This window comes from Anguilla anguilla, chromosome 1 (genome assembly GCF_013347855.1).
Source record: "Anguilla anguilla isolate fAngAng1 chromosome 1, fAngAng1.pri, whole genome shotgun sequence".
In the NCBI taxonomy this organism is placed as follows: Eukaryota; Metazoa; Chordata; class Actinopteri; order Anguilliformes; family Anguillidae; genus Anguilla; species Anguilla anguilla.
This window is the reverse complement of record NC_049201.1, coordinates 66,684,242-66,711,955: the sequence shown is the minus strand read 5'-3', so window position 1 is coordinate 66,711,955 and position 27,714 is coordinate 66,684,242. Positions and strand designations below refer to the sequence as shown.

The following is a 27,714-nucleotide window of genomic DNA, read 5'->3' as shown; positions in this document are numbered from 1 at the left end:
GTGTCAGAGTCAAACAACAGCAGTGGATCATTCAAATGCATGTAACTGAACCTTTGTCTTCCAGGAGAAGCGTTCAATTATTTTCTGGCGGTAGGACCTGGGTGGGTCATTGCCAATTACTGTGAGCTTCACATGATTTATCAGTTTGTTGATTGTATTTGTCATTTTAGCCTATGGTCTAGCCAAGATTAGAAAGATTTTGCCATAGATAAGATTAATTGAAGTGTCTATCCTCATAATAAAGTCCATAATCTTTTATGTTAAGCTACATATAAGTAATTGGTGCAAATGTGATGCACCCTGGATTTTAATATATATAATATAATGACTTTAAATACATGTAGCATATGATTAGTGTATTTGCCCTGTATTGAAAAACACAATCATTGAATTCAAGTACATTATCAATATAATGCACATTCAATTTCAGTATTATCACAAACACACACACACACACACACACACACACGAGCACACACACATGCGCACACAGGCATGCTCGCACAAATGCACACACACACACACGCACACACGCATGCTCGCACGCATGGACACACACACACACATAAGGCACATGTGCTTTATATTCAAGGAGACTGCAGGATTGGAGTAGTAAGGTCACAGTGTTGAGTCAGGAGTGACAGCTCTGGAATGAGGGTGTAAGTCACTCGCGCACTTGACACGCAACTCAAGGAAACAAGGCCACAAGGTTACAGGGTATTGCATATCAAACATTTCCACACAGAACACCTGCCCTTTGGAACACTTCTGTGACTCTGGGGTTTGTTTGCCAATGAAGGTTATACACATGTTATGTTACCACACTCTGTAAAGAATGTTCGAAAATAAAGCTGCAGTAGCTGTTGGGTCGGTGACTATAATGAAAGGTGTTTTTATGAGAGATAGTGGAATCAGTTTGGCTAAATTATTACAAGCAGGGGCGACATTTTTAACTGCAAATTTTATTTTTAACCAATGGATCCAGGCCGCCTTCCCAACAAAAACAAAAAAATAGAGAAACAAAACAAACTCTCATAGAAATTATTTTACCTACAAACAATTCCAAGACAGACAGATCCTTGTGTCCACTGTCCTGATGGCTTACAAATTCCTGCTTTTCTGTACTTCTGATGCTGTGGTGCAATGTCACAGCATTAGACAAGAGTTTGACCATTCAAGCTGCTTTGTATTGTTTATCTTATTGAGGATAACACAAAAATAGTGTCTACACTACAATAGGTGCTCACTACCTATGAGTTGCCTGTAAATTTTTGCTGAGTTTTAGAGATTACAATGATATTGTACAAGCAAATTCACTGATATGGTTGCAGCAGAGCGTAGGTATATGCCAAGATTTTTGAGAGTTTGTGGAGTGAAGGATAGTTTGTTATTCATTTCTGTCCATCCTGTCCCTGCACTGTTCTGACCTTTTGGTTCCTAGTCCCAAGTAATACCTTTTTTTACCACATCCCACATGGTCTGAAGCCTTGATATATCTGAGTAGTCATCAAATGAGTGGCACAAGCCTCTTTCCTGGAGACAAAATAAAATGTCTGTATTGATGTGTCTCTTACCACAGAAGTCCAAATAAATCTTCCAAATAAATCCTACAGAATGCCTCTGCTTTGGCAATGTATGCTCACTAGATCATGGCTGGTACATCTGACCAACTCCCTGCCAACCCGAACAGTTCTGCTGAAGTTCTCTATTCACTTTGCCTGGACACTTACAGAGTTCTGGAGTTCCTTTTATGCTGGTGGTGAACCTTAAATGCCTTCACACCGAAGTTATATGATTGTCCTGGCATATTTGGCATTGGCTTGGAGGTTTGTTGTGTCTTTATATTCTTAATTCTTAAAACTTTCAGATGCTGGCTTCAGAGAGATAAAGATTAGGCTTTTTCAGTCAAGTATGTCCGTTGCCAAATCAAGTCTTTATCGATCTGGAGATATTGCTGAGTAACCTGCCATCAGTAACAGGTTCCTGAAATGTTAAAATACTTTCCTCTAACTTGATGGAGGCATATTGGCACATGTCCCTTCGCTGTGTCAGTCTCCTTTGAATCCAACTGTACTTAAATTCATGTGACGGATTTCATGAGTCTGACCCATTGACCACATCAGAGCATTTGGTCAGGGGCATTGTTAAAAACAAGTGGGTGCTGATGTGGGATGGGCTTTGTGGGCGGAGTCTGTTGGGTGGCCACGGTCCCCAGGTGAGCGCGGGGGCGTGGTCAGGGCCCGTTCTCGTTGTAGTGGAGGGCAAGCGGCCGCTCCCTCTGGACAGGCATGTAGGGCCAGTTGTAGCTGGAGCCGGAGAGCAGCATGTCACGCAGCAGGGTCTCGATGGGCGTCTTCCCCACCAGCCGAACGAAGAAGAGCTGCTCGATGACGGGCGAGGAGACGATGCGCAGGGAGGGCAGCCGAAGCAGCAGCCGGCCAAAGCGGTTGGGCTGGCCGGGGTACTGGTTGCGCACGTACTCTTCCAGGGCACACTGGGACTTCTCCTGGATGCTCTCCACGTGGGCCACATCTGACAGGCCCATGGCATCTGAGGAGAAGGGGAACACAGAGAGAATGCTCAGGAAAACCTGCAGGGCTTTTGTGATCTCTAACTAAGGTACACATTTCTCCAACAGTTAGTAAAAAATAATATGAATGGAGACATTTTATCTGACAAGCAGGTAAACAATTCAAGGTCAAAAAAGAGCAGACTTTTAAAAAATGGGATTAATTTATGTTTGATGACATTCTGTAAGTGTCTTAATTGAATTAGAAATACAGTACAAAGGAAACATCAGCTGGCACCCAAAGCTAATGTGATCCAATAGAACTGTGACCAGTCACCAGTAGTGACAAGTTGCCATGCTGATCTTGTGCAGTTGAGCACCAGTATGTTTAACATCCCCACAGAGAGAAGAGATACCGATTGAAAGAAACTGTCTTGATCTGTAGTGTTGGATAGCTCCCTGAATTCAGCCCCCACACACAATATTACATCACCACTCCATATTTAGAGTAATATATCCTCTACAAGGCCCTCAGTGGAATATGTCAGAATTTTTCATCATCTTGATTCTTGTCCAAATGAAATCAGCATAGTAGAGATTTTATTTTTTCAGAACGCTGCCTTAAAGGATACACACGGCTTATCTCAAAAAATGTGCAATTCATTTTTAGAAAATACTGTCTTTATGGTGTTTGGAACGGGTTGCAATGTTTATTTTAATCCCTGGAAGAATGTTTCATTGGTTGTACCAAGCAGAAATGAATTATCAATTGATTGTATGTCAACCATAGTTTCAGCAGCTTTTATTTTCTAATAGGACAATTTGTTAGTGGTCTTTCTAATGTAGGCCATACTGTAGTATTAACCCTATTTTATTATTTTGGAACTTGTAAAATGGGTACGTTACAGTTTTTGAAACATTTCTCAAAAACAGTGTCTCACAGGCGAAGAACCAATCATGCTACAGCTTTGATGAAGTTCTTGGTTACTGGCCCTGTAATATACCTACCCGTTCCATTCAACACAAAAGAGTTTGCTTCATACTTCCACAGTGACTGAGAGCTATTACTGTGGAAATTGGCTTTGTGTGACATTTCCATCGTCAAAAGCAGATCAAAATTTGGCTACATTTGCATGGCAAAAGAAGGATAAAACAGATGTGCCTTAATCTTTCCCTCAATACATTCTGTCTTTGTTTCCCCCTGCCATACATACGCTTAGTAAACACTACATGACCACAAGGCTGTTAGGTGGGTTCTGGAATCTCAGACGCACCCCTTTTGGGAACAGTATGAAGCAGTAGGAATTTTGGGCTGACTATAGAGGCATTGCTTTGCCTGTCCCATCTGCAGGTCCCGACAGGGGGGCGGGGCTGCCTGAGACAGGCGGGTAGATTGGATAAATTCTGCCCCTGGCTACAGGGGTTATGTAGGTCAGGGCCAGGCGGTGGAGAATCCCTCTCGCTGTTCCTCAGCATGCATTATTCAGCTAGGGTGGCAGGGGTGGGGGCCGTCTGGTTGGTTTCAATAATGGATGGGACCACAGAGAAGCAAGTGATGAAAAAATGTGTAGAGAAGGGTTCAGCCATCCATTTGGAAGTAGTGTGGATGTGAGAAAGGTCCAGGAAAGTGTTTCTGACAGGCTGAGGTGGGAGACGAGGAAGAGGGTGAGTTCTTGAAAATAAAGACAAGTGTGCGAGAGATCTCTGATCCCAGATTTTCTTTTATTATACATGTGGACCAAAGACAGGACTGCTCTTCGCTTTTGGAATGATCAGCCACCAGCCCTTACAGCAGGTGACTTTGTGATGAAGCTCCACAATCCCCTTGGTACTGCTCCTATTTAAATACACATGTATATAAAGGCAGCCTCATGTGTAATGACTATAATTATTTTTTGGAAGCATTTAAGGTGATCCCTATGAAAGGAATATACTAAGCAAAATATAATAAGAATAATAAGAATAAGAAGAAGAAGAAGAATATGGATTACCATATGAATAATAAGTTATGGTTTTGTGTTTTTTTACGGCTTGTTCCAGATATTATCTGTGTGTATATATAATGTTTATTAGGGTCGGCATGGTAAGGGAGCCCTTTTGTTTGTTCCATGCCACCCCTCAAATTCAGCACAGTGAGTGGACAGTGGGTGAAAGCTTTGATTGACAGCTTCAGCTGAAAGGACCCTAGGGTAACCCCAATGGAGCGCTAACACTAACCGGAGGTGAAGAGCACGATGGACTTGAGGCAGGAGTACTCGGCCGTGTCCACCTGCAGGGCCTTCAGCTTCTCCACCTGCTCCTGGAAGACGCGGATGTGGTCCATGAAGGCCACCACTCGCTCGGCGGACATGGGCGAGGCGTGCAGGCCGGCGGCGGCCAGCAGGGGAGCCACGTGCAGGGGCATAGAGCACTGGGCGGCATTCAGAACAAACAGCTCGCTCCACGACATGCGCAACAGCGCCACCTAGGGACAGGGCATTGGACAGTTTGTCAGAATGTGCCCATGCCGGGATCTAAAGTGTGGGGCCTAATAGACCCAGTTGGCCACATACAGAAATACAAAGCCTGACGCAGATGCTCTCTCATAAGCAATTGGATTGAACCAATTAATGGAAGAAGGACAAATGCACTATATTTGCTGAGCTTGTGCATATGGTTTGCTTAGTCAGAGTAACATTGACATTAAGTAATTCCATAGCTTTAATAATAAGATCTATTGGCAGCAAAATACAAAATAGGCAATCAGGATTTGACTTGTCTTTTACATTATTCTATATGCAAAATTGGTGGTTAGCTGAAGTAGAGCTACAGGAAACACAGACTGAAGTAACCAAATCCACAGGCATTTCTAATATCACTGGCTAAGTGGCTAAGTCATATACATCTTGATAATGAGTGACAGCACGGGGACAGCTGGGTCAGACAGTATTGAACATTCATGATCGACTCATTCCGGCAGATCTAACCTGGTCCATGAGCTGCAAATCGGGGAAGAAGGGGATGTTCTTGGCCCACTCCACGGCGCTGAAGAGCAGGCGGGCGGCCAGCTCACAGATGTTCTCGATGCCCATCAGGTTGTTAGACTGCATGCACTGGGCTCCATAGCGAGAAGTCGGGTATGGCTCTGCCCGCAGTAGCAGGGAGATGAAGCCCGACAGGTAGGGCTGCCCGTTGTAGACCTCGCTGCCATTGGTCAGGTACTGTCCCGGGCTGGACTGGGAGTTGGACATGCGTCCACGCTGCACAGCTGAAAAAGATGACAGAGAGTCAGTAAAGTAAATTCATATGTGGCAATGGCCAGTTGTGTTAGGTTACTCTTGGCAAGTGCCAAAGAAGTTGTTCTGCTTTCTAATCATAGTTTGACAGACAATAAATTTAATTGATTCCGATGATAGCTATTGCACATTTATAATTATTTTTGCAATGCACAAACAAGATAAAGTCAGATATATGCAATCCAATGATTTCTGAACCCTTAGATACTTTATGGGTTAGGGAAAAACCTGGAACATACATGCCATAAACATGGCATATCATTGAATAATCATGACAGTGGGTGGAATGGATGTTGGATGGAGTTGGATGCAACTTTTAACGCCAAGTCAAGTGACCAGTGGCTCTTGGTGCGTTCCTGCTCTACCTGTGAAGCTGTAGCTACTCATGAATAATGAATAATCAATGACTAATGACCAATGACCCGTTAAGGCGATGGCATGGTTTTTCACGCCTCGTCTTTACAAAGGCCTAAGAACCACAAGCGAGTGCGGCACAGAGGCCAGTCTCTATGCCTCCAAACCCATTAGGAAAACACCTGTTTAGCCATCCTGAAAATATTTCTGACAGCTTTACCCGTCTTATCATCCCCAGTAAACAGAAGATTCTTCATGCTTAATTAGTTTTACAAGATCTGATAACAGATTGTTCCATCTCATTCATAAATTCATTTATCATGTTTATGTCTGTGCATCCTGTAAGCACTTCCCTAAGCTTTTGACTGAATTATTTACAAATTTAAGCAATTGAATAACCAATAACTGCAATATTCAATTCTTGCAGTTTCTTCTGGAGTTCGACAAACTGATTATTTAAATGTAAAGTGTATTTCATTGTTGATATTCTGCAGGGCTAACCAAATCTAATGAAGCAAATTGGTGCCAATTATTCTGCATAAGCTTTATTTAAAATATCTGGCCTATATTTCCAATGTACTAACTAATGATTTTGTTCTTGAAGTAGTGTATTTAAGCATGATATCAGAATATGTTGCCTATTTCAATCATTACATAAGATCCTGTAGGCAATTAAGCAAATTATAAATGTTTAAGACAGAGATAAGGCTTGCATAGATTCAAAGACAAATACTTTGAACCACAATGAATATAACATTGAAGGGAAAACACTTCAGAGACTTCTTTAAATAACCATAATCATCATAAAGAATATTTACAAGAATGAGTGCATGACATCCACTTTACTGATGATGTTCCTCAGTAAATTTAATAAAGTAGCTCATATCAGATTAATTATGGCATCCAATGGATTAAAAAGCATTTTAGCTTTTCACAATTGCAAGCACCTTGAATGCTGAAACATTCTGGACAGCTACCTTAGACCTCAGGCACTCAGTAAATTCAATGAGTGCTTTATTAGAGTGTGAATGAAGGGCAATAATTGCTTTATCTCAATGTGATAAAATAATCATAAACTTTTAGTTTAAAATGTTTTTTAAACAGGGAGAAAGGACCTTCAGTTTTGATTTTTTTTAATTCATTTTTAAGTTCTGCAGTATTAACTCCAGAATTTTATCTTTTAAATTTTATCTCCAGATTAACACCAGAATCTTATCTATTAAATCCAAACTATTAGCTATTTTGTCTTAAAATGGCATAGGGACCACATTAAAGTCCCTGGCTATTTTGTGAGTTTCACTCTTGGACAAGGCTGCATATTACTGTGTATCATCACTTGCTGCCTATGTGACATTTTCTGAACATATTTAAATGTACCACCATATTGTCCAAGAACAATGACACATCTGCTATAGATCGGAGGAAGTGAAAGAGTAGAGGAGAAAGGGACAGAGACATGCAGAGTGAGGGGGAGGGAAGACGATGAGGATGATGGAGACAAACAGTGAATGAGGGAGTGGGACAAGACAAGGAATGTGTGAAAATGGAAACTGAATAAACAAGATAAAAACTGGATAAAATGATAAACTTGGATGGGTTCAATGATCTGCCTGCTTTCCTCAATCGACAGCAGCAAGTCCCAAACACAGGGCAGATCCTGCCCTCTCTAGTTCTGCAGGAGACATCTGGTTGCAACTGGTTGCACTTGGGGAGCCTGGGCCCAGGAAAGTAAGAACTGAGGGGGTGTGACTTGAAGAGACAGAGCAGAGGGAGAGGACAGGGAAGATTCAAAAATAAGACCATTAACGCCTTCAGCTCACAATACATTTGTCATTTTCAATTTTTGTACACTTCACCACACACACTGTGGCTTGTCCCTGTTTAATAATCTCTATAATTTAAGTGCTCTACAAGTGATATGGTACGATATGAGTACTCTAAGATGTACCGTTCATCAGTGACAGACCATTCCCTCTCTAGTCACAGCAGGGATTATAACAGGTGGAACCTGTCACTGTCTCGTTAAGGCTGACACACTCCAAAGGAGAAGTGACATATTTGTCATGTGAATAACTGTTTTGTTTGGCATACATTTGACACACATAGAAGACTCTCTTGCAAGGCTGATAAGAGCCTGATGACGCACCATAATCTGATCCAGGATCAACTCCGACAAAGTAATGAGAACCCAAGCTTTGAGACTGATGGGGCCCGCAAGTTAACCATTGCCTAGCAGGCCCAGCTAACACAAGTTTTTTTGAGTGTATTGCATCGTAGACAGTGACTGAGACTCTTCTTCATTTGGGCATTAGAAACAGAAGCCTCGAGGAACCATTGAAAGCTTTCTCCATCCCTTTCTGCAGAATGCTCACAGGCTGGTAAATCCCCAAATGACTCCAGTGACTGTATGGGAGTCATTCCAATAAGGATGTTGTATATTAATTTGCTATTCATGTGCTATTCACACAAGAACTTATTTTGTCTCAGCAAGAAATAAAATAACCCCATACTAACAATATATCTCCATGCATCACATCTCCCTTAATGACAGAATCTCAGAGATGCCAAAGTTTGAGCCTTGGGAGCTAAGTGCATTGTCAGAGTTTTACAAGGACACCGTCTTCAATGTGGGAGAGTGAAGCCCAATGAAAAAAGATGAACAAAGCCACCCCCCTTGCCCGCCCCTCTCCTTCACACGCTACATCTGGACCCCACCGCCTCTCTAATTGATCCAAACTCATGAAGCATGAAGCTACGGGTAAAACTGTGGCATGAGCCCAGCGTTTTTTCTCTTTTTTTCTGCATTTAACAGCGTGAACTCTCTGCCACTTCCTCCTGGACAAACAAGGAAAAAGGGAGCTTTGCATGAGGTCGCCTGGGCACACTAGCTTAACGTCTCTTTTAATATTCACTGGGTGAATAACAGCTTTGACGATTCAAAGATAAATTAATAACCGAAACTCGGCCTGCAGTGACACTCAATCTGGAGACATGATTCTCAAAGTTAGTTTTTCTGATTCCAACTGTCATTTGTGGCAGAGATCCCCCAAATGAACCAGGATCTCGAAACTAGTACACCAAAGGGTAGTGAAGCCCCCTAGCATTTTTCATCTGGGAACACTTCCAAGATGGCACTAGCACAAAAAGGGGGAGGGGACTGACTACATGGAAAGCAAAGCAATAGCTTTCTAAACTTTGACAGAGACTATCCAAATTCATGTACAGATGTACGCTTCCCCTCTGAAAAGCATCTCACCTTGAATGTTTTAACCTTGTCTGAAAAGGTTTAGGTTAATTCAGTACAGTGTAACAGGTGTATGAAATACTGTAGTTTGGCCAGTGTGAATGCTGTTGACCTAGTTTTATTTAACTAATTAAGCTCTACTGTTGCAGAGAAATTAGCCTTGTATGTTTGTGTAGGGAGTAACATGACTTATTTCTATCTTCAAACAGAACATGCCAGAAAATAACAGAGCAAAGGAATGCAAACAGCTCCTTTTCTGATTGCCTAACAGCAAGTTAGTCAATAAAAGTTCTGCTGTCAGCAGTATGGTAATGTTTCCCTTAACATCATGTTTCACTGTTGCATTTGCTGTTTTCCTCAGTCCGCTCCATTATTAATGTTTGATTTCCACTGACCTACATTTCACACCATGCCGGCCCATGTGAGCCAGGTTTGCAGGAGGAACCGGCCGCCACAGTGCACGTGACCAGAACTAGTGAGCGAGAACGTCTTGCTTCTAAATGTGGGAGACACAGTCAGCTAGCAGCCACACAGCATTAAGAAATAGCCCAACTTCTTATGAGGAGCTCTCTAGGATCCCGCTGGCAAGTCAATTGTATAGCCCATTGTGCGTGTGTGTGTGTGTGTGTGTGTGTGTGTAACTTGTTGTGTAACTCATTATCTGTGAGTGTCATTCTGCTGTTGGTAACCATTCCTTTTCCATGAGAAAGAATTAGCATTTAGCATTATTTAATGCTAAAATATATTGATTAAACACTTGCACTGTAAACAATACAAAGGGAAGTCATTAGGGAAAAGATCTCTACAGGCATCATTTTTATGCCAAAGGAAAAGGAATAAAATAAAACTTATGTTATGCTTAGCAGCTGAAGGCCCCACAAGGTGAGAGGGAGGAGACTCTTGTAAAAACAGTATCAATGACATAAAAAAATTTTTTCAAGCTGCATGCATACCTGTAATATCACTACAATATTGCAGCTTACATCGCAGACTAGTAATTTTATTTTAAGTATTTTTACATAATAATATTCATTGAATAAATGTCACTTCATCAGTCATAGCATATCATCAATATAATTTTGTGAAAATGACCTAAAATTAAGTTACCAGTCAGTGATGTAGGTTACAGACTCTAATATCTCAGATACAAATATGGCTTGAAAAACCTGGAGCAACCGAATTCGCTTGGCATGAAGAGCCTTAGTTCACTGAAAATGAGGTGAGTTGAGTGAAAAAAGTTATCTTACATTTTCCCACATTAAACATATTCCACAACCACATTAAATGGTTTTGTAAACATTTTCAAACACGTCTCTGGTCTTTAAGGTATTTCGGTTTTTTGTTTTTTTTGCATCAAAGCAGAGCAGATTTTTGAAAAGATTCACTGATCTCTATAAACTGGACTGTGAATTATTTTCACAAAGTTATTTTCACTACATTAGCTCATACATAAATGAATACTTATAGTTCTGCATTATAGCCATCAGTGCAAAATCTGTGAGCTTAAAGAGAAATAGACAAGTGGAACAAAACATTCCCATTTTATTTAGCACAAGCAATCATTTCTGCTCTAGGATTAGCAAGATTTGACAATGAGAGGAAAGATTCATAAAATGTTCTCAGCAAATAATCTTGATGTCTAAAGCTATACTTACAGATAACCGAGTATTACAAAAAGAATTAAGACTGACTTCTCTCCTCTGACACTGAACTGCATGTGCGGCAGTTTTGTGACCAGGGAGTGGCGTAAATGTGGAGGAGATGGATAAACACGATGAAAGAGAAACTGACACTTACAAAACAAATGCCAGGGGGGAGTTGACTTCAGCAGGGGTTAAACTGAAGCACGTTTGAGGAATCTTGGTCTTGCCTGCCAAAATGACCTTTTTGCTGCTGTTCCAGTAAACAAATGTATTTTTACTGTATATATTTCAACTACAATCCATATACTGTATAGGTAAAAATATCTCTCTGAGAACGTCAAAGTATGTTGTGCCTGTTTCTTGATACTATATCTCTCCAGTCTTGAATTCAGAACATTAACAATAATGCCATAGAGCTCTGCAACCAACAATAGCCATTTTCATTTTTTGGGAAACTGCATATTAATATAATTCATTGTTTTCTCTGGCTACTGGGTTTCTGAAACATTTTAAATCCAACAGGAAAAAGAAAGCCAATAAGTCAGTTCCTCCCACTTATAACACGCTGCAGGGGTGTCAGGGAAAGCATGTGTTGTTGGCTAGTATAATGAGAATGTAGATAAAGAACTGGAGCATTAAACCGTAATCCAACAGTAATGCAGCATTTTTGGAGTCCTTTGCGATCTTAGACTTGCACAAGTCTCCCAAGTCCAGACAGCTTGGACCAAGAGAATAGAAAAACACCAGAGTAAGAACTGTTTAATGTTCTGTCTTCATTTTCTTTGTTCACAGTATGAGAAACCCAACAAAACACAGTCTTAGTGCTGTCAAATCAGATTAAGTCATTGGAAACCCACTGATTTCTTGTATGTACTTCAACACCAGACTGAAATACTTAAATAGAGTCTTTGCTTGGATGAAAAACTGAACCACTCATTGTTGAGAAATAAAAAAAATAAATAGACAACAGATTTCAAGCACAAGAAAAAGACACCACTGCCTTTAACATACAATCCTATCTATATTAAGAAACATTTTACTATTCATACAATCACCTGATGGTGAAAAACTACAGAGTAGGATATATGAATACAGGTATTACAAAGTACAAAAATGGATTTCTTTTCAAAACCTTATTTTCAGCATACTATGAGTTGTTGTCAAAGTTAAGTAACTTAATTTAAATGTTGCTGAATGCTGAAGCCAAATGACTGTATCCTGTATTTGGACTAAACTCTATACTGCAGGTGATATTTATCAAACGTTCTTACCAGGTCCATTTGATCATTGTATGGCAAATGGCAAAGAGATCAGACATACCAATAATTTAAAAATAAGCCTCATAAATCCCATCATCCTGTATTTGTCACAGCCTAAATCCAACCAAGCATATTTGCCATTTGCCATTCAATTACTTCATTGTTCTTTAGGAAGTTCTCAAATATATTTTAAAAAATAACAATAGTACGGAGTCACCCTTCTTATCATCCACTTACAGATAACCAAAACAAATGTTAGTCTGCAGGTCATAAAAGCATTGCCTTCGACGCCTGTATCAAACCCACGATATATATATTCACCATATACTGTTCATTTCACTGCAGCCCTAGACTTTTTTTTTTTTTTTTGGAATGTACAGAAATGATCTCAGGGGTCGCATGTACAGGGGTTCTATGGGCTTCTCCACTACCCTGTAATTTTCTATGCATATTGTCTCGAATGTAGGGCGCATTATAAAAGTGCGACTTATTCTTCAGAAAACATTTTATGGAAGCAATAATTTTGGCGTCGATGCTTAAATGTGCGGTATATTAAACTGAACATAATATATTATTGTGTTATTTACCGGCCTCGTTTTTTTACTACATCGACAATGGTGTCCTTTGTATCTTGAAAAATCCCGATGAGTTGTCGGCGCTAACGTTAAACAATGGTTTATCTTGTGGTTGCTTGGGATACTCTACAAGAAAATTGACTGGACCTAAATCCAGAAGAAGCCTACTAATTGTACTTGGAAAGAAACTAACCGAAATTATGGCAACTCATATTCCACGGCGTTTTCTATATATTACTTGTCAGGCGACCCCTTGAATTTTTAAGAAGGGATATGACTTATGCATAAACTCTTTGGCATAACGAAAGAGGGCTTTGAGTATATTTTCAGCAGCATTAACCAAATGTTCCAGAGTAGCGGCTGCTTTTAAAAGTAACTCCAACAGATATAAACGGTTTTCGAATGAGTATTTCCAACTAATTAGACATATGTGAAATCTTCATGAGTAACAACAAAGTTGTATTTTTCATTCTTGAAAAATAAATGTAGGCCTAGATACAGGCTATATATATGTTTTTTGTTTTTGTTTTTTTGTTTTTTTTAATTTAGCAAAACCGAACATGGTGCAGCATGAACACATTTTATCAAGTATCATTACAAAGACATTCAATGTGGGCAATAATCAACAAGTGGGTTGTCTTACATTACGTATAGAAATATCGCTGTAAAACGAATATGCGTGGTCTACATTAAAAGAAAAAGTGAATACCACGCCGTAGGTATTCTGCCTTGATTGGATAATTAAAATGTTAAAAGGTATTACACTGATGGTATGGATGTGGCATATTTATAGCCTCTAGTTGGCACGAATTTGAACAAATCAAATTGGGAAACAAGATCATGATTGCCTCAGTCAAGGTGAAAAGTTTAAAGCGCAACTGCGAACATCACCAGAAAAAAACAGTAGCCTAACAGACGAATGTTGTATCTAGAAGTGTTTAACTGTTTGACAACCATAGAAGCAACCGTTGGCAAATAGCACCTACATGTACATAATTATATATCACGGAGAAATTATTCATAGGAAAACCGACAAATAGCCTACTACCATGCTTCCTTTTTTTAAAATCTGCCAAGAGTGACAGTAGCCTAATCTAATTTACATGGTCATGTTCATTTAAATTAAAGGTCAACACTCGTGCTTCGGACGTTTTCCATGGGTTCAGTTAGACATAAATGCATGACTGAATAAATTCACACTGATGTGTTTTATATAGCCTATGTGGTCCTTGGAAATTGGATTTTGTACAGCAGCACACCAGTTATGCATGAAGAGCATAATCAGACTGGGCGCGGACACGTTCATAGCATGTGGGAAGCAGTTACTAAAACTGTGTTTGTACAACTGTCATTTCAGTCGCCCTGAGTCGATAAAGCTCAATATTTTGCGGTGTCCTGTGTGCTTGGTCAAAATTAACCTGCAACATATGCATGCATTCCCAATTGCCTGCAGTGGAGTATAGGCCTACAATATAATTTGTCCAATCATTAGCGCCATCTATGGAAGACATACATTTCCTCATCAGAATAAAACTCATTAAAGATAAGGGCAGAATGAATAAGAGTGGTAATAAAGAAACTATAGATAAACCTGGTCGGCAGTAGTTGAGGGTTTACCTAGCTTTTGTAGCTAGTTAACAAAAAGATGTATGCCTTCAGTAGAACACATCCATGCCAGTATTTTCATTGACAGAACATAGACTGGCTAAAGAACTGACAGAATGTGAAAGTTTAAAACTATTATGTCATTTACAACCGAAAACTGTATTTTATTGTTTAAGCATTAATTAAATGTCATGCTTAAACAACAAATAACAAATAATAATATACAATCGCTAGAAACACCAACAATATCTTCGGTGCCTGTGTGTTAAAACTGACACAAGCGGCCTGATTGAACACGACGTGATTGAGTACTAACAGCCTGATTAAGGCTGAAACATTCTGTTGTGTACACATTGCCACTGTCCCCTTTTACACTAATTGACCCGTTCTTAATCACCCACAACACAGTAAGCTCAGCGCGCTACTTTTGCCGCGATCAAGGGTGTCGAGGGGTGAACAGCATAATTTTTTAAAAAAACTAAAGGGGTCGTATGAAACACCAGAACTTCACGCTAATTAATTGAACAGATCCGACTGGCTGTGTGTTTGCGATGGAGTTGACACTGTGCCAAGCATGTTTTCTTTATCGGCCTTGGTGAAGAGAGAAATCTGTCATTTACAACCATTCTATGCGAGCATAGCCTATACTAACCGCAATCGACCTTTAGATGAATCAACACGAAACTGCACACATGGAGAAGTTTATCCACCAGTAGCCTGAAAGTGCTGCTCATTTATTTCAGAATTGATTTTAGGCTTCAGATCAAATTATAGATGCGATTTGTTGCAAACCAACTTGACCAGTAGCCTACTGAAACCACAACCCAAACTCACCCTCTCTCCTCATTCCGACTTTTAGGCACTTCTTTAAGCGGCAATACTGGCATTGATTCCGATGGTGCTGGTCGATGGGGCAGTCTCGATTTCCCCTGCAAGTGTAACTCAGGTTCCGACGTACTGAACGCTTGAAAAAACTCTTGCAGCCTTCGCAGGTAAATTGGCCGTAATGTTTGCCGCTTGATTTATCCCCGCACACCATGCAGTCCACGTTGGGTATTTTGTCACCGGAAAGGGCATCATTCCCTGGTGTGGATCCGGAGGGTGTCCCCGGTGTCCCGCCTGGCTCCTGGTTGCAAATCTGGAGCTGGGACCCTGGATCTGCTGAAATGCTCTCCTGCCACTGGTTTACTACCATTGCCATGCTATCCTACAGCACTTTTTGAACAACAGATGCACAGTCTGACTAGAGAGGGAGGAGATGAAAATCCGATGTCTTGCGAAAACCAGGCGCTTCACTTTTCTCCCAGAAGTAAAAGGCTGCGTTGATATCCGTAATATTGTAACCAGCGTCTAGCCTATATTTCTGAAGCTATGGACTTGGACCTCTAACAGTTTACCAACAGAAACCACATGCGCGTTATGTAAGAAAAGACGTTCCCTTCGTATGTTGAAAATTCCATACCATACAAACACTCATACAACAGGTTTGAAAGTCCTCTCAACAATCAGTAATTCAGGAAAGGGAGCCAACTTCAAGTAATACAGTCTTTTGCAGTCGGGAATCAAAGGTAACACGTTCCCACATTCAAACCAGTCCATAGATAGATGCACATGGAGCCTTAAAACAGATATTGCAACGGCAAAACTCGATCAGTTCTCTTAAGTGCCTTGGCCATTTATACAAATTGAGGAGATCGCCAAACAGTTCTTCTTCGTTTATGTTCTTCGCGAAACCCCAAGCACAGTATCCTACTCTTTATTCACCAGAATTTGGCAGGGAATACACCAGGGTTTTCAGGCTCACAATCGTAGGCTATTCCTTGTCCGAACGAAAGCAGATAAAAGCAGGTCAAATTCGCCCAACTACAGAAAATCAAATCGTGAAGCCTTCGCATTCGAAATAACTGCGTAGCAACCTTATGTAAACCACGAAACAACGCTTTGAATGCCTACGCTCAGAAGCATAAAACTTTGAGACTAGCGAACTTTACCCGTTGGCTGTCTGTCCCATCTCTGAGATTCATAGTTCTACAAACTGGTGAAAGTGACACTAAACAGTTCATACCCGTGGTGCGGGCGTGTTCCTTATTAGGGCATGCCTGCCACATAAGGATATGTTCCCTCTTTAAAGTAGGAGGAGTTGCTGGCGTAATGGCAGTCCCAATTGGTCAGGGGAAACCAGAGGGGCTAGGTTTTGTCCAATTGATCTGTCCTCACTGCTCCACCATGCTGCTGATTGACCAAGATTTTCAATACAAATTGCGGGTGCATTCCCAATGTGGAATAGATCCTGAACATCGTCGGTTGTTAATTCGAATCTGTGACTTGCAAGATTTAATCCAAGACGAAAATAAAATGATAAATATCAGACAAGAATTGATAGGTTGAGCTAACACTAGATTTTTAGAAGTTATCGTGGGAAATCTGAAGTGAAATTAGATTAATTATTGGTCAGTTAAATATGAATGGATCGATAGCCTCCTGCTTTAGTGCATCGCTATATTAGGCTACATGCTTTGGACTTGGTTCGTGGTTCACACTCCTTATACAATATGGAAGTAGATTAATTGAGAAATTATTGTCTTTTTAACATCTTACACTAAATACTTCACATTGTCTAGTCTAAGAGATACTGCTTAATCGTCACACTTTCCCTCACTGTGTTTTTAGTAGGTTTAACAGGGCCTCAATGAACTGATCCAAGAGAATAACCCAGTTCTTGCGAGGGGCACAGCGACGCTATCTCTGGATATTAAAAAGTGTATGAGTGAGTATCTCTAACTAGAGCCCAAACCTCAAGTGTTGATTCGATCAGTTGGGTGTTTTTCATAGCTTCACTGATTGTTTTTGCAAGGTGGCAAATGGCCACCGGGCTCATTAAGAGTGATGTTTTGGCTTTAAAATCAACACGTTACAAGGACATCGTTATTTCTACAGTTTTATTTAGATTTGTCACGCCGAAAGCACACACAAATAGAGAATTTCGGATGGTAGGTTGTAGGCTATTGATTATCCAGACATATACACCCGACCGACAGTATTTTATTTGATGTAAAGTAGATTCGCGACATACAATATCAAAAAGGAGACAATTTTGTAATAATGAGTGGGGCATGAAACAGTAAATAACGTAATTCAACATTTTGTATGTTCATACTATCAGAATCAAAGCTTTGAATATGCCTATACTAAGCTTTAATGATGCGCAGAAACGCCAAATTAAACTAAAATTATATGTAAATTTTCACTTCCTTATTCCAGTTTTAAAACAGCTGCATGACATTTTACAAAAAATGATTTGGCTGGAGGTAACATTTATCAGGCTTTTTCTGAGGAAAAGGTATCCTATATACTGTATAGTGTTGTAACTGAAAAAAGTGGAACTTTATTATGAAGTGCTTAAAATTTCAGGAATAAGTATGAGCTGATATAATTATTATTATTATTATTATTATTATTATTATTATTATTATATAACAGTAGTATTCTTGCTGTTGTTATTGTTATTTTTAACGCTTCTTTTTGGCGAGGGATACAATGTTTATATTTGTTATGTGTGCTGATAAGAGGAAGAACGATTACATGGTGATTACAGTAAAGTTCTGGGTTCATGGACGTCATCTAATTTGACATTTGATTTCGGGTTAGTAAATTTAATGAGACCTTTTGAACGTCCCTAAACTGGCCGCTTTTCTTAAATTGTGGCAGACTTTTTAATATACTACACTAAACGTAACATGTAATATAAAGAAAATAAATATTTTAAAGTATTTCTGTTTCTTATGGGAGGTTTTATCTGCATTGATTTAAAATAACCAAGGGTAATGCCACATCTCTTGGTTCACAAAGAATGTATGAAGCCATCTAAAACAGCAATGATTTTGAATATGTAAAATAATTACACGCACAATGACAAAGCCATCTATCTGTCTGTCTGTCTGTCTGTCTGTCTGTCTGTCTGTCTGTCTGTCTGTCTGTCTATCTATCTATCTATATATCTATCTATCTATCTATTAATCTAATCAAATCTAATCTAATCACAGGTTTTCTAAGGGATAAGGTGAAACATCTCAGATTTCTCCTAACTGCTGTGAGCCAGAAGCCAGATCTCAAATGGCCCATAAACTGCGGCGAGTGGAAATCCCATTAAGCCGTTAAAACATTGACCGGCCACTAATTCTCCCGACCCTAATCTGGACATTAAAAAGACTCGAGTTTAACTTGCACTCTAACTTATGGGTGTACAAAAAATAATAAAATTAAAAGTGTTCTTCGGTGTGGTGTACAAATGATCAGATTTTTTTTTTCTCTTCTTGTTAAAAAAGTGGGACCTAATCGATGTCCTTTTTTTCATAATCCTTTCATAGGTTGAAGGCTATAACACAAGCCTGAACAAGATCTTCATAAACACTATCATCATTGTGAAAACTGGATTGAACTAAAATCGCATTCACATGATATTCATTCCTTATTCATTAGCCCTGAAGTAACCTAATAATTCAACAGGCAGACAGCTAAGAACAAGGGACAAAAACTGGAGTTTAAAGACATAAGCTCTTCCATTAGGAATGACAAACAGAGGAAGGGACCCCACTTTGGTTGTTACCCAGGCTCAATGTTGAGCTTCAAGTGCCGGAGGGTTAAATATGGCCTTTTTCTGGACATAATTGTTGTCACATGTAACCCTACCTGTTTTCAGAGCCAATTTCAATTAGCCCCATTGACCCATTATTAGAGTACTCTATGGGCCAGTGAATACGAAGCTACTTTTTAGGAGGATATATAAACATACCAAGGAAGGTTCATACAGTCCAGTAAGTGACAAATAAAATGACAAATGAAAACGCTTTAAAAAAGAATGTGACTACTAACTAGGTTACTCTTGCTACTGCTAGCCTACTATTCCGGAGACAACTGTAATTGTTCATAAATTAAATATGCATTACCATTTTTAATAGCTGCAGAAAAAGATACATAAACATAAAGGAGCAAATTATATTACCATGCTTGACAACATGCTTTATCTGAATCTTTTTTCCCTGTAGAAAGGCAAATTGGCATTTGTAAATATAAATGAGAAAGTCAAATAATATGTGTTATCTTTATTTTTTTCCAGAAATAATAACATTTATATTACATTGTAGTTTAAAACTACCAAAAAATTCAAATTGCTATACCAAGTTTTCTTTAGCAGATCTTGTCATTCTTTGACAATTCTGACAAAATATCATGTTTAAAAGTTCCCGTGGGTTTAGGGGAAATTGCATAACAGTAATATGGACTCCTGAAAATGTATGATGGATCAGTTCAAGTATAAAAAGTTCTAGTTCCATGCATGTCACTGAAGTAAGGACCTTAACTTATGAATCAAGCTTGACTTTTCAAGCATTTCTCATGTTTAGCTCACTATATAGTAGGCCCTCTGTGAAGAATGACATGCCTTATTTCATACCCCCACACCATGGTGTCTTGCTGTCATTTTCAGTTTTGTGAAGAAAAATTATTTCATTTAGAAGAAAGATTATTATTAATATCCTGGCTCAAAGATTGTGCTGGTATTTGGACAACAAAGATATTTCTTATAGTATAAATCAAGCTCCCCGATTAACCTTCATTATCGTACTCCCTGCCACCAATTTTTACCATGGTAATTTTTTCCTTTGCATAATCAATTAAATGTACTTCCACACCTGCATTTTATCTTATTGATCGCTGAGGTGCTAAAAATGCTGTGTTTTTGTTCCAGCACTCCCTTGAGAAAGGTTTCGCTGAACCCTTCGGTGTATGTGCTGGCATTTTTGATCAGAATTGAAAATGATAATAAACGCTATATGCTGCTCTATTTTTTGTCTGCCCTCGTTCTTATTCACTTTTACTTTGAGCCAACTTCTGATTCATTTAGGTTTTCAATGAGAGTCGATGGGTATCCTCATCTAATCTACAATAGTATTAGCATAGCGTTATAGCAATGTATAAGCAGTAGCAGTGTTAAGTGTATACAGGTCCACCACATTTTGGGGAGAGAACCCAGGGGAAACATTAATGTTTTACATAATTCTACAACCAACTTCACCACCTGGTCACTTCTTCCAACCAGAGAGATATTTACTTTAAAGATTGCTTAACCTCACAGGCCTGAAATATATGGAGGAAGCAAGTTTAGTTTTTGATCGTGTCTGAAATGTGCGGTCAGCACCACACTATAAGAAGCTTGGCAGGAATGTTGTTGAACCGAGATGAAGGGACACACAGAGGCTGAGACCCTGTGAGCGGTGGCCATGTTGGAATGACGAAAAAGCCATGCCCTGCACAGGTAGGTCACTGGTTAAAATCCCCATGGGTCATGTGACACAGTATTGACAAAAGTGTGATACAACAAGGTTGAAAAGTCACAGGGGAAAAGAAAAGCCGGTTTTTAGACAAACAGCCAGGTTGCCAGGGGGTCAGAGAAGATGTAAAACAAGAAAAACAATGACATTCATTCAAAATGAAAAAAATGAAATTCAGGAAATGCCACTGTGCAGACTCTTTTACCTGAACCATGGAAAATGCACCACTAATGAAAATGACAGTACAGACAGACATCTCTACATGCTCGGTGACAGATGACCCGAGCACCTGGCATGGGAGGTCTGGAAAAGGAGGAGGGGCAGGGGGTAAATGTGGCCGCCTAGTACAGCCCAGAAATGCTGGCCCACTGGTTTGGTGGATAATTTATGGAGGCTGTGACATTGCGAGACCCATGATGCCACACTTTTGCTCCTGAGAGAAAATACAGACCTCTTCGAAGGGGAACTCATAAACAACGCTGGAGGTAATTTAAATGTGTACAGAATGATTACAGAATGAGTACAGAGCAAAATAAGGATCATGGATTATTTATTTTTCCTATGAGATTTGTATTAGATGCTGTGGAATATCACGCAGTAGTTTTGTATGTCTTCAGATACTACTGTATGTATTTAGGTGACAGCCACAGTACATGATTTTGTGATAACAAGGCTGGCAGCACCCTCGTCACTCATCCCCATGTCATGCACACCAACAAAAGCAACACTGCAGATAAAGTATATCCATTGCCCTGATGAATTTGAATCTGGGCCGCTATTTTACACATTACAGGCTACTTTTTTGTTACAGGTGAGCTATCTTTTGAGGACAGCAGGAGATGAAGCTGCTTGTCGCTCGCTATAGCAATCTCCTCATCTTAGCTGGAAAGCACCATAACACAGGCTGGTAACGTCTAGGCTACAGGGCAGAGTTATTCTCCTACGTCACTTTGGAGCCCATACTGTGTCCTTTACATTGTCTAACGTGTATAGACAGCACCATTTAAGATATCAAGAAAATATAATCTATTCTAATCTTACTAATATTAATCTTTATGGCATGTGACAATGTTCTAAGAGGAACTCTACAGTACTATATGCGACATGCACTTATTGTATGTCACCTTGGATAGAAATGTCTGCCAAATAAATGTAATATAAATGTAATGTTTTAAACACTGACAAGAAAAGTAGGCCTTCGGTAGAATATCTGTTAGTATGTAGCCAACATTTTCTTCCTCTACAGAGGCAGATCTTTCACAGTGGTATGTAGTTTGCTTAATTGATCTTCCTCACATTTAATGGCTACTTAAAGTAGATTGAATGGCTATGCTTGTGCTCGTCCCTGAGTGTGTTAAATTATAACTGGACTACTGGACCGAGGCTCACGTTGCTGCTTACTATGCTGCTTAAGTAAGGCTGTGTTTGCATTGTATCAGCATACAAGTTCTATTTGCACATTTTGTCCTTCATTTTGTCCTTATGTGGGCGTGAGGAGGGAAGCATGTTGAGAATACATTGTGGCCGTTATCCTTTGCGTTTGTATGTGTGTCATGATTTATCCAAGAAATTGTAGGTACTGTTCTTAATATAGCAGTCAGATCTGACAGTTTCTGTGCTAGCTGTTTCCTTCGCCCGATTGGGGTTAATGAGGAGGTTAAACAGTGCGAAGCATGGCGTCTTTAACTTAGATTTATCTGTTCCTGCACTGACCTGTCTGGGGGTGTATCCGTTACCCCGATGGCCTCCGGATTTATTTCTTTATTTGTTTATTTGCTATGACGAGTGGCAGTTCTCTCCCCTTAATTTTTTTCCTGTTTGCGCATTTAAGCCTCCTTATTCAGTTCCAATCTCAGTGTAAATGTCACGGTATCCTGTGCCTGATTCAGCTGTTTTCATTGCTCAGGCCACAGTGACACACATTCATGACCTAAACAAAATTCAGATTAAGCTTCTCAAAAATGTTCCACTTGACTGCACTTGAAATAATGATCCATTGTGTGTCTTATCAGCTAACCTTTTGCTCATCTATTCATGAATTTAATCATTGCTTCTGAGGATTGCCTTTTGAGGGAAATAGCCTTTGCAAAAATATCCAGTAAAATCAACTATTTAGACCAAAAGTCTCTCTCTCTCTCTCACACACACACACACACACACACACACACACACACACACACTTCTTGTGCAACTAAGAGGCTTGACATAACTGAAAGACAGTGGGCCTTTTTCAGGAGGCTATACAGGGAATGCTATGCAGCTAGCATGACCTGACATGTCTCTGAAGCTGGAGGGGTCCTGACCTTTGCACCCAGGCTCCAAAACTAGGAAGATGAAGAAAAAGGGGCTTGGTAGGAGGGTTGCTCCTAAACAAGGGCTCCTTTTCGACTGCTCCAAGAATGTCATTTCCATAAAAAGACACCAAACACCAAATAAGAGAGAAAGAGAGGGTGGGAGGAAAAGAGAGTGAGAAAATAAGTAATACAGAGATAGAGAAAGAATTCACTTTATCTGGCACTTCAATCTGCCAACGAACAGGGAAATACTTTCTGTGGTAACTCCCTCAAAATTGTAATTTGTCCATAATTCTCTGACATGCAGAAAATCTTTCTGAAGAAAAACCAGAGGTGAGCAGTATAGGAAGCACATGATGGAAATGACTGAAATAGCTTCATAGATAATAATAATTACTATAATTTTACATTATTTTATTTAATATATAATTTCAGCTGTTACTGCTTAAGTGATAGTGGCTTGAGCTGTAAATCGTCACAAAGACAAACAGCCCCAATGATAATGTATACTAAAGAAAAATGTGACTTGGCACGTGTCAATAAAGTTTGCCGTTCAATCTAAATGGAACCATCAGGAAGAAGCAGTCGTAGTGGGTAAGGCCCATCCCTTTTAGGCCAGAAGTTGATCTATGCATGATGTCAGTCCCCTGCTATCCATGGAATGATTGTTCCAGATGATGCAGTCTTGACTATGCATGTAGTAAGTGAATGTACACTTGCATACAGTCCCAAGTGGTGATTTTTGAATTTTGTCTTGTCTGGTGGTTGTGTAATGTGGGGCATAAGACCAACAGTATTGACCCAAGTAGCTTATACCAAGGTGTAGTGAGTTGTATGTGCCATGTTTGCCATGTTTGTTGTATACTCATTTTATTATTATTATTTCTGCTAAACTTTGAAAACTGGAATGCACCCATTTATATTGTGAAATTAAGTAAACTCTAAATGCATGAATTGAAATGTGAATGAGAATTTTTCTAAATTGGCTCTACATTCAGTAGAGCCTGATCAGGCTCTGCTGAATTGAAAGCCAGTGCAATATCATATTCATTTTATAAAAACAATTCCATCACAGGCCGTGTGCATCTCAGCAGTAGAATAACCAACCGTCCTGTCTGTCATTAAAGGATATAATGCATTAACTGAATAGGCAAACTGATTATGGTCTTATAATAAGTTTACGGAGTTGCTCGGTTGCAGTTCTGCGTTGGCAGACCGCCACCAGCTTAACGTAACGTGACACTGGCAGCAGAATGTTTACACATGTCATTTCTGTTTGGATCATTGGGGATCGCCATGTCCTACTTATGTAACAATGATTTTACAGGGATGAAAAATGCCCCGCCTGTGGCGCCACCCCCGGAACGTTCCGCAGTACTCCCCGAAGATGGCGGAGGCTGCGGGGCGGGGGCACAGTTTGAAGAGAGAATATACAAGATTATAAATTATCAGGCCTAGAGACTGTGACCAATGAGTTTAACAAGGCAGAACACTAGGCTGCAGCAGAGTCGCCGTGCCCACCCCCCACTACCGTAATGCAGTGTTTACAGGCATTCATACCCCTGAACGAGGGTCACACGATCTGGCAATGAATTACCCCCCACCCCCACCCTCAAGAGCCATCCCCGCGTGACTCCCCACCATGGCACAATGGGAATAGGGCTGACACCACGGCTCACGTTTGCAGATAACCTTGAGTTTCTACCCATCACCCTGAGAGTGTGTTTTGAGAAGCCGGGCCACTGCCGAGTAAAGATTGCTACCAATAAATGTGTAACCCCGGCTTCCCCGAGTTGGAACAAAACCTCAGTTCGCCCTCAGAGTGCAGTATCTCCAATGGTGTCTTTCATACTAGAATATAAGGCAAAAAACAATACCTTAGACAGTGAGCTTACATAAGAGCAAAAGATTTTGACTGAAATGGTCATTGAAAACACCTAACGGTCTGTACAGTTACACCTGAGCAAAACCGTAATGAAAATAAGGTGGTGAGAACGGCCCAGACTGTTAATCACATCAGCAATGTTTAATTTGAAACCAGTACTTTGCAACTGGCTATGATTTAATTCAACACTACTGAACTTGCTACCGATCCCAGGGCTTCTCCTTCATCCAACTAATTTGGGGCTCAGCACTGTGGAACGTTGATGTGCCATACGCATATAGGGCTTCAGAACACGGGATATGCCCGAGTCTTTGAAACTTTTAAGATCAGCAGCTCTCTGAGAAACGCCTCCATCTGTGTCCATTTCACATACGTCGACTTAGCCTGCCTGAGCTTAACTTAGGGAGGGTGGGGAAAAGGGCAAATTCCCTGCAGTTAAAATCTCAGACGGTGGTCCTTAACGCGTTCTCCCTCCCTCTCTTTCTTTCTCCCTCTCACTCCCAATAAAAACCTCTGACCACCAGCTGACCTTTCGCTGTTCCCCAGCCATTCTCCGCTCTTATCCCTCAACTACTGCGGCCCACTGGTGTCCAATGGGAGGCAGCAGCTGTGGGGGGGGGGGGGGGGGTGGGGGGGAGGTCACGGGGGTCGTGGCACTGGTAAAGTCATCGCCGAGGCTCCGATCTGGGGCGTCACTTCTCCCTTCAAAGGCTGCAGTGGCGTCCGGGGGCTGCCCCTGACGGCCCCACTGTTCCTGGGCTTGCAGGGGTCGAGGGGGACGAGGGTTAATAAAGTGATACCAGGTGTTGGCTGGAGAGCTTTACCAACTGGGCCCCTATTGCACCCCACAGGAGACTGTTAGGGGGATAAAATATGAGAGGAAACCAGATGGAGGCTGTAGCCACAAATCAAGCAAAAAAACAATCCCCAGCAATTAATGCTCATTAGGAGATCGAAGACTTGTAGCGCCGTTCTCTGACAATTATACCGCAAATGTGAAAACCTACGGCTCCCCGACAAAAGGGGTGGGGACGAGCAAGCCAACAAAGCACCAGATTATGAGACACAGCTGTGTATCGCTAAAGACCCGAACCCCAGAGTCACATCCCCGCTCAACGGGAGCACAATCGGAGACCGGGGGAGCTGAGCCGTCAGCCACTGGAAAGGGCGACCCTTGAATAGCTGCGAAGATCAAGCAGAGTGAATGGGAGTCATTGTGGCGAGAGCAAATCGGCTCTGACAACGAGTGAAGAGCAAACAGAGGGACGCCGTCAGCGGACAAGTGCTACTGCGGCCGTGGCATTACACAGGGGTGGGCAGGGTGTCAGCGCTTTCAAAGCCATGGTGTGCGAGGCTCCCGCCCCCCCGCCCCCCGATCCCCAGTCCTCCGTCCATTAAGGTGGGCCTTAATTAACGCTAATTAACATCAACGCCGGACAAGGGGCCATTAGTCCGGCTAATCCGTGGCTTACGTTTTCCTTTTGGAACCCCACCGCTCGGTTCTCACCCAAGTCACAGAAAGAACACGTTGTGGAGGCCGGCTTCAAAGCTCTCTCCTCAACAAGCTGCCACATTAGCCAGAGCCAGGCCCGGGGAGCGCATAACTCAACGGCCCGAGGCCGGTCATCGGGCCACGCTCTCCAAGTTTGGACCGTGGACCAATCCATCAATGACTCGTTGGGTTCTTTCATACTCTGCAGCCATTTAAGCACTTGAGCACAAATGAAAGAGGGAAAATGGGATCTGATACTGTAAAGACTTCAGTAAAGAGCTCTATTCAGAACGTGTATGGAAGGGGAAAGCATAGAACTGATTGTGCGTGGGGGTGAGTGGGGGTGGTTTTTCGGGGTCACGACCTTTGTTCTGTGTGTGAGGGTCCTGTTCTTTCTGCCAGCATTGCGCAATGTCAGCTCTGGTGAAGATCTGAAGGGAGCATTTGTAGCAACAGAGTCTTCAGTTAAAAACTCTCTCATTAACTTCCACAATACAACACTGCAATCAGCATTATCTTTCTGAAAAACTATTGTGGTGTACAGTGAAGCGGGCTGATAGTTTGGATCAAATGAGGGGCAATTAATGGTGAACATAACTATAGTGTTGCCTCACAACATCATATGTAATAGCACTATTTATTGTTATATATATATGTAGGTTTTCCACGGACACATGATGGTGTCAGCTTTTTCAAAGTGCACAGACATTTACATGACACTTAAGGTGGCTGTAACATAAAAAATGATATATGCATTATTCATTTTTTGAGTAAACAATACAGCCATTGTGACCAGATATAATTGCAGCACAGCTGTATTCATTTTGCATGACCCTGGAAAGGCCTAACCTAGCAGCTTTTATAGGTTACGTTAAATCACCAGGTTTTTAAGACTGAAAACACATGTTAGTTAATGATCAATTGCAAAAGTCACAAAAGGAGATCTGGTAACTGAAGTCTGTGCCTGTTTGTACCTCATGTAATTGAAAAGACCAAACCTTCTGCTAAATGTACAAGTGTGGAAGTCTTCTTGAATTGATCATGCACCAATAATTTAGAAAATATGGCAGGTAGACAATTCAGGAAAAAAAAAACAAGCAATGCCTTCAAATGTGGTTCATTGTTTTCTGTGCACACCTTGTTTACACAACTGATTCATAGACTTTTACGTAAAGAAGCAACATTTTTAGAAAAACCCCAACCCTCAGAAAAAACTTCTGTGAATTTTTTTTTTTTTTTTTTTTTTACTT

The 27,714-nt window shown here is 40.7% G+C and overlaps 1 protein-coding gene across 1 annotated transcript; it reads right to left on the bottom strand.

The window, feature by feature from the left end:
- Window positions 1-572: 572 nt before the first annotated feature.
- Window positions 573-15,665, bottom strand: nr2f5 (nuclear receptor subfamily 2, group F, member 5). Its single transcript, XM_035434339.1, has 4 exons — window positions 15,299-15,665; window positions 5,476-5,756; window positions 4,727-4,973; window positions 573-2,550 (listed from the first exon to the last, which is right to left on the bottom strand). The coding sequence occupies exons 1-4, from the start codon at window positions 15,663-15,665 to the stop codon at window positions 2,234-2,236; spliced, it is 1,212 nt and encodes a 403-aa protein (XP_035290230.1). The 3' UTR covers window positions 573-2,233.
- Between the last annotated feature and the right edge of the window lie 12,049 nt (window positions 15,666-27,714).

Coding starts and splice junctions, on each gene's coding strand:
- nr2f5 (XM_035434339.1), bottom strand. CDS start 15,665: ATGGCAATGGTAGTAAACCAGTGGCAGGAGAGCATTTCAGCAGATCCA. Junction 4,974..5,475: donor ATTTGCAGCTCATGGACCAG/GTTAGATCTGCC, acceptor CCCTGTCCCTAG/GTGGCGCTGTTGCGCATGTC. Junction 2,551..4,726: donor CATCGTGCTCTTCACCTCCG/GTTAGTGTTAGC, acceptor CCTTCTCCTCAG/ATGCCATGGGCCTGTCAGAT.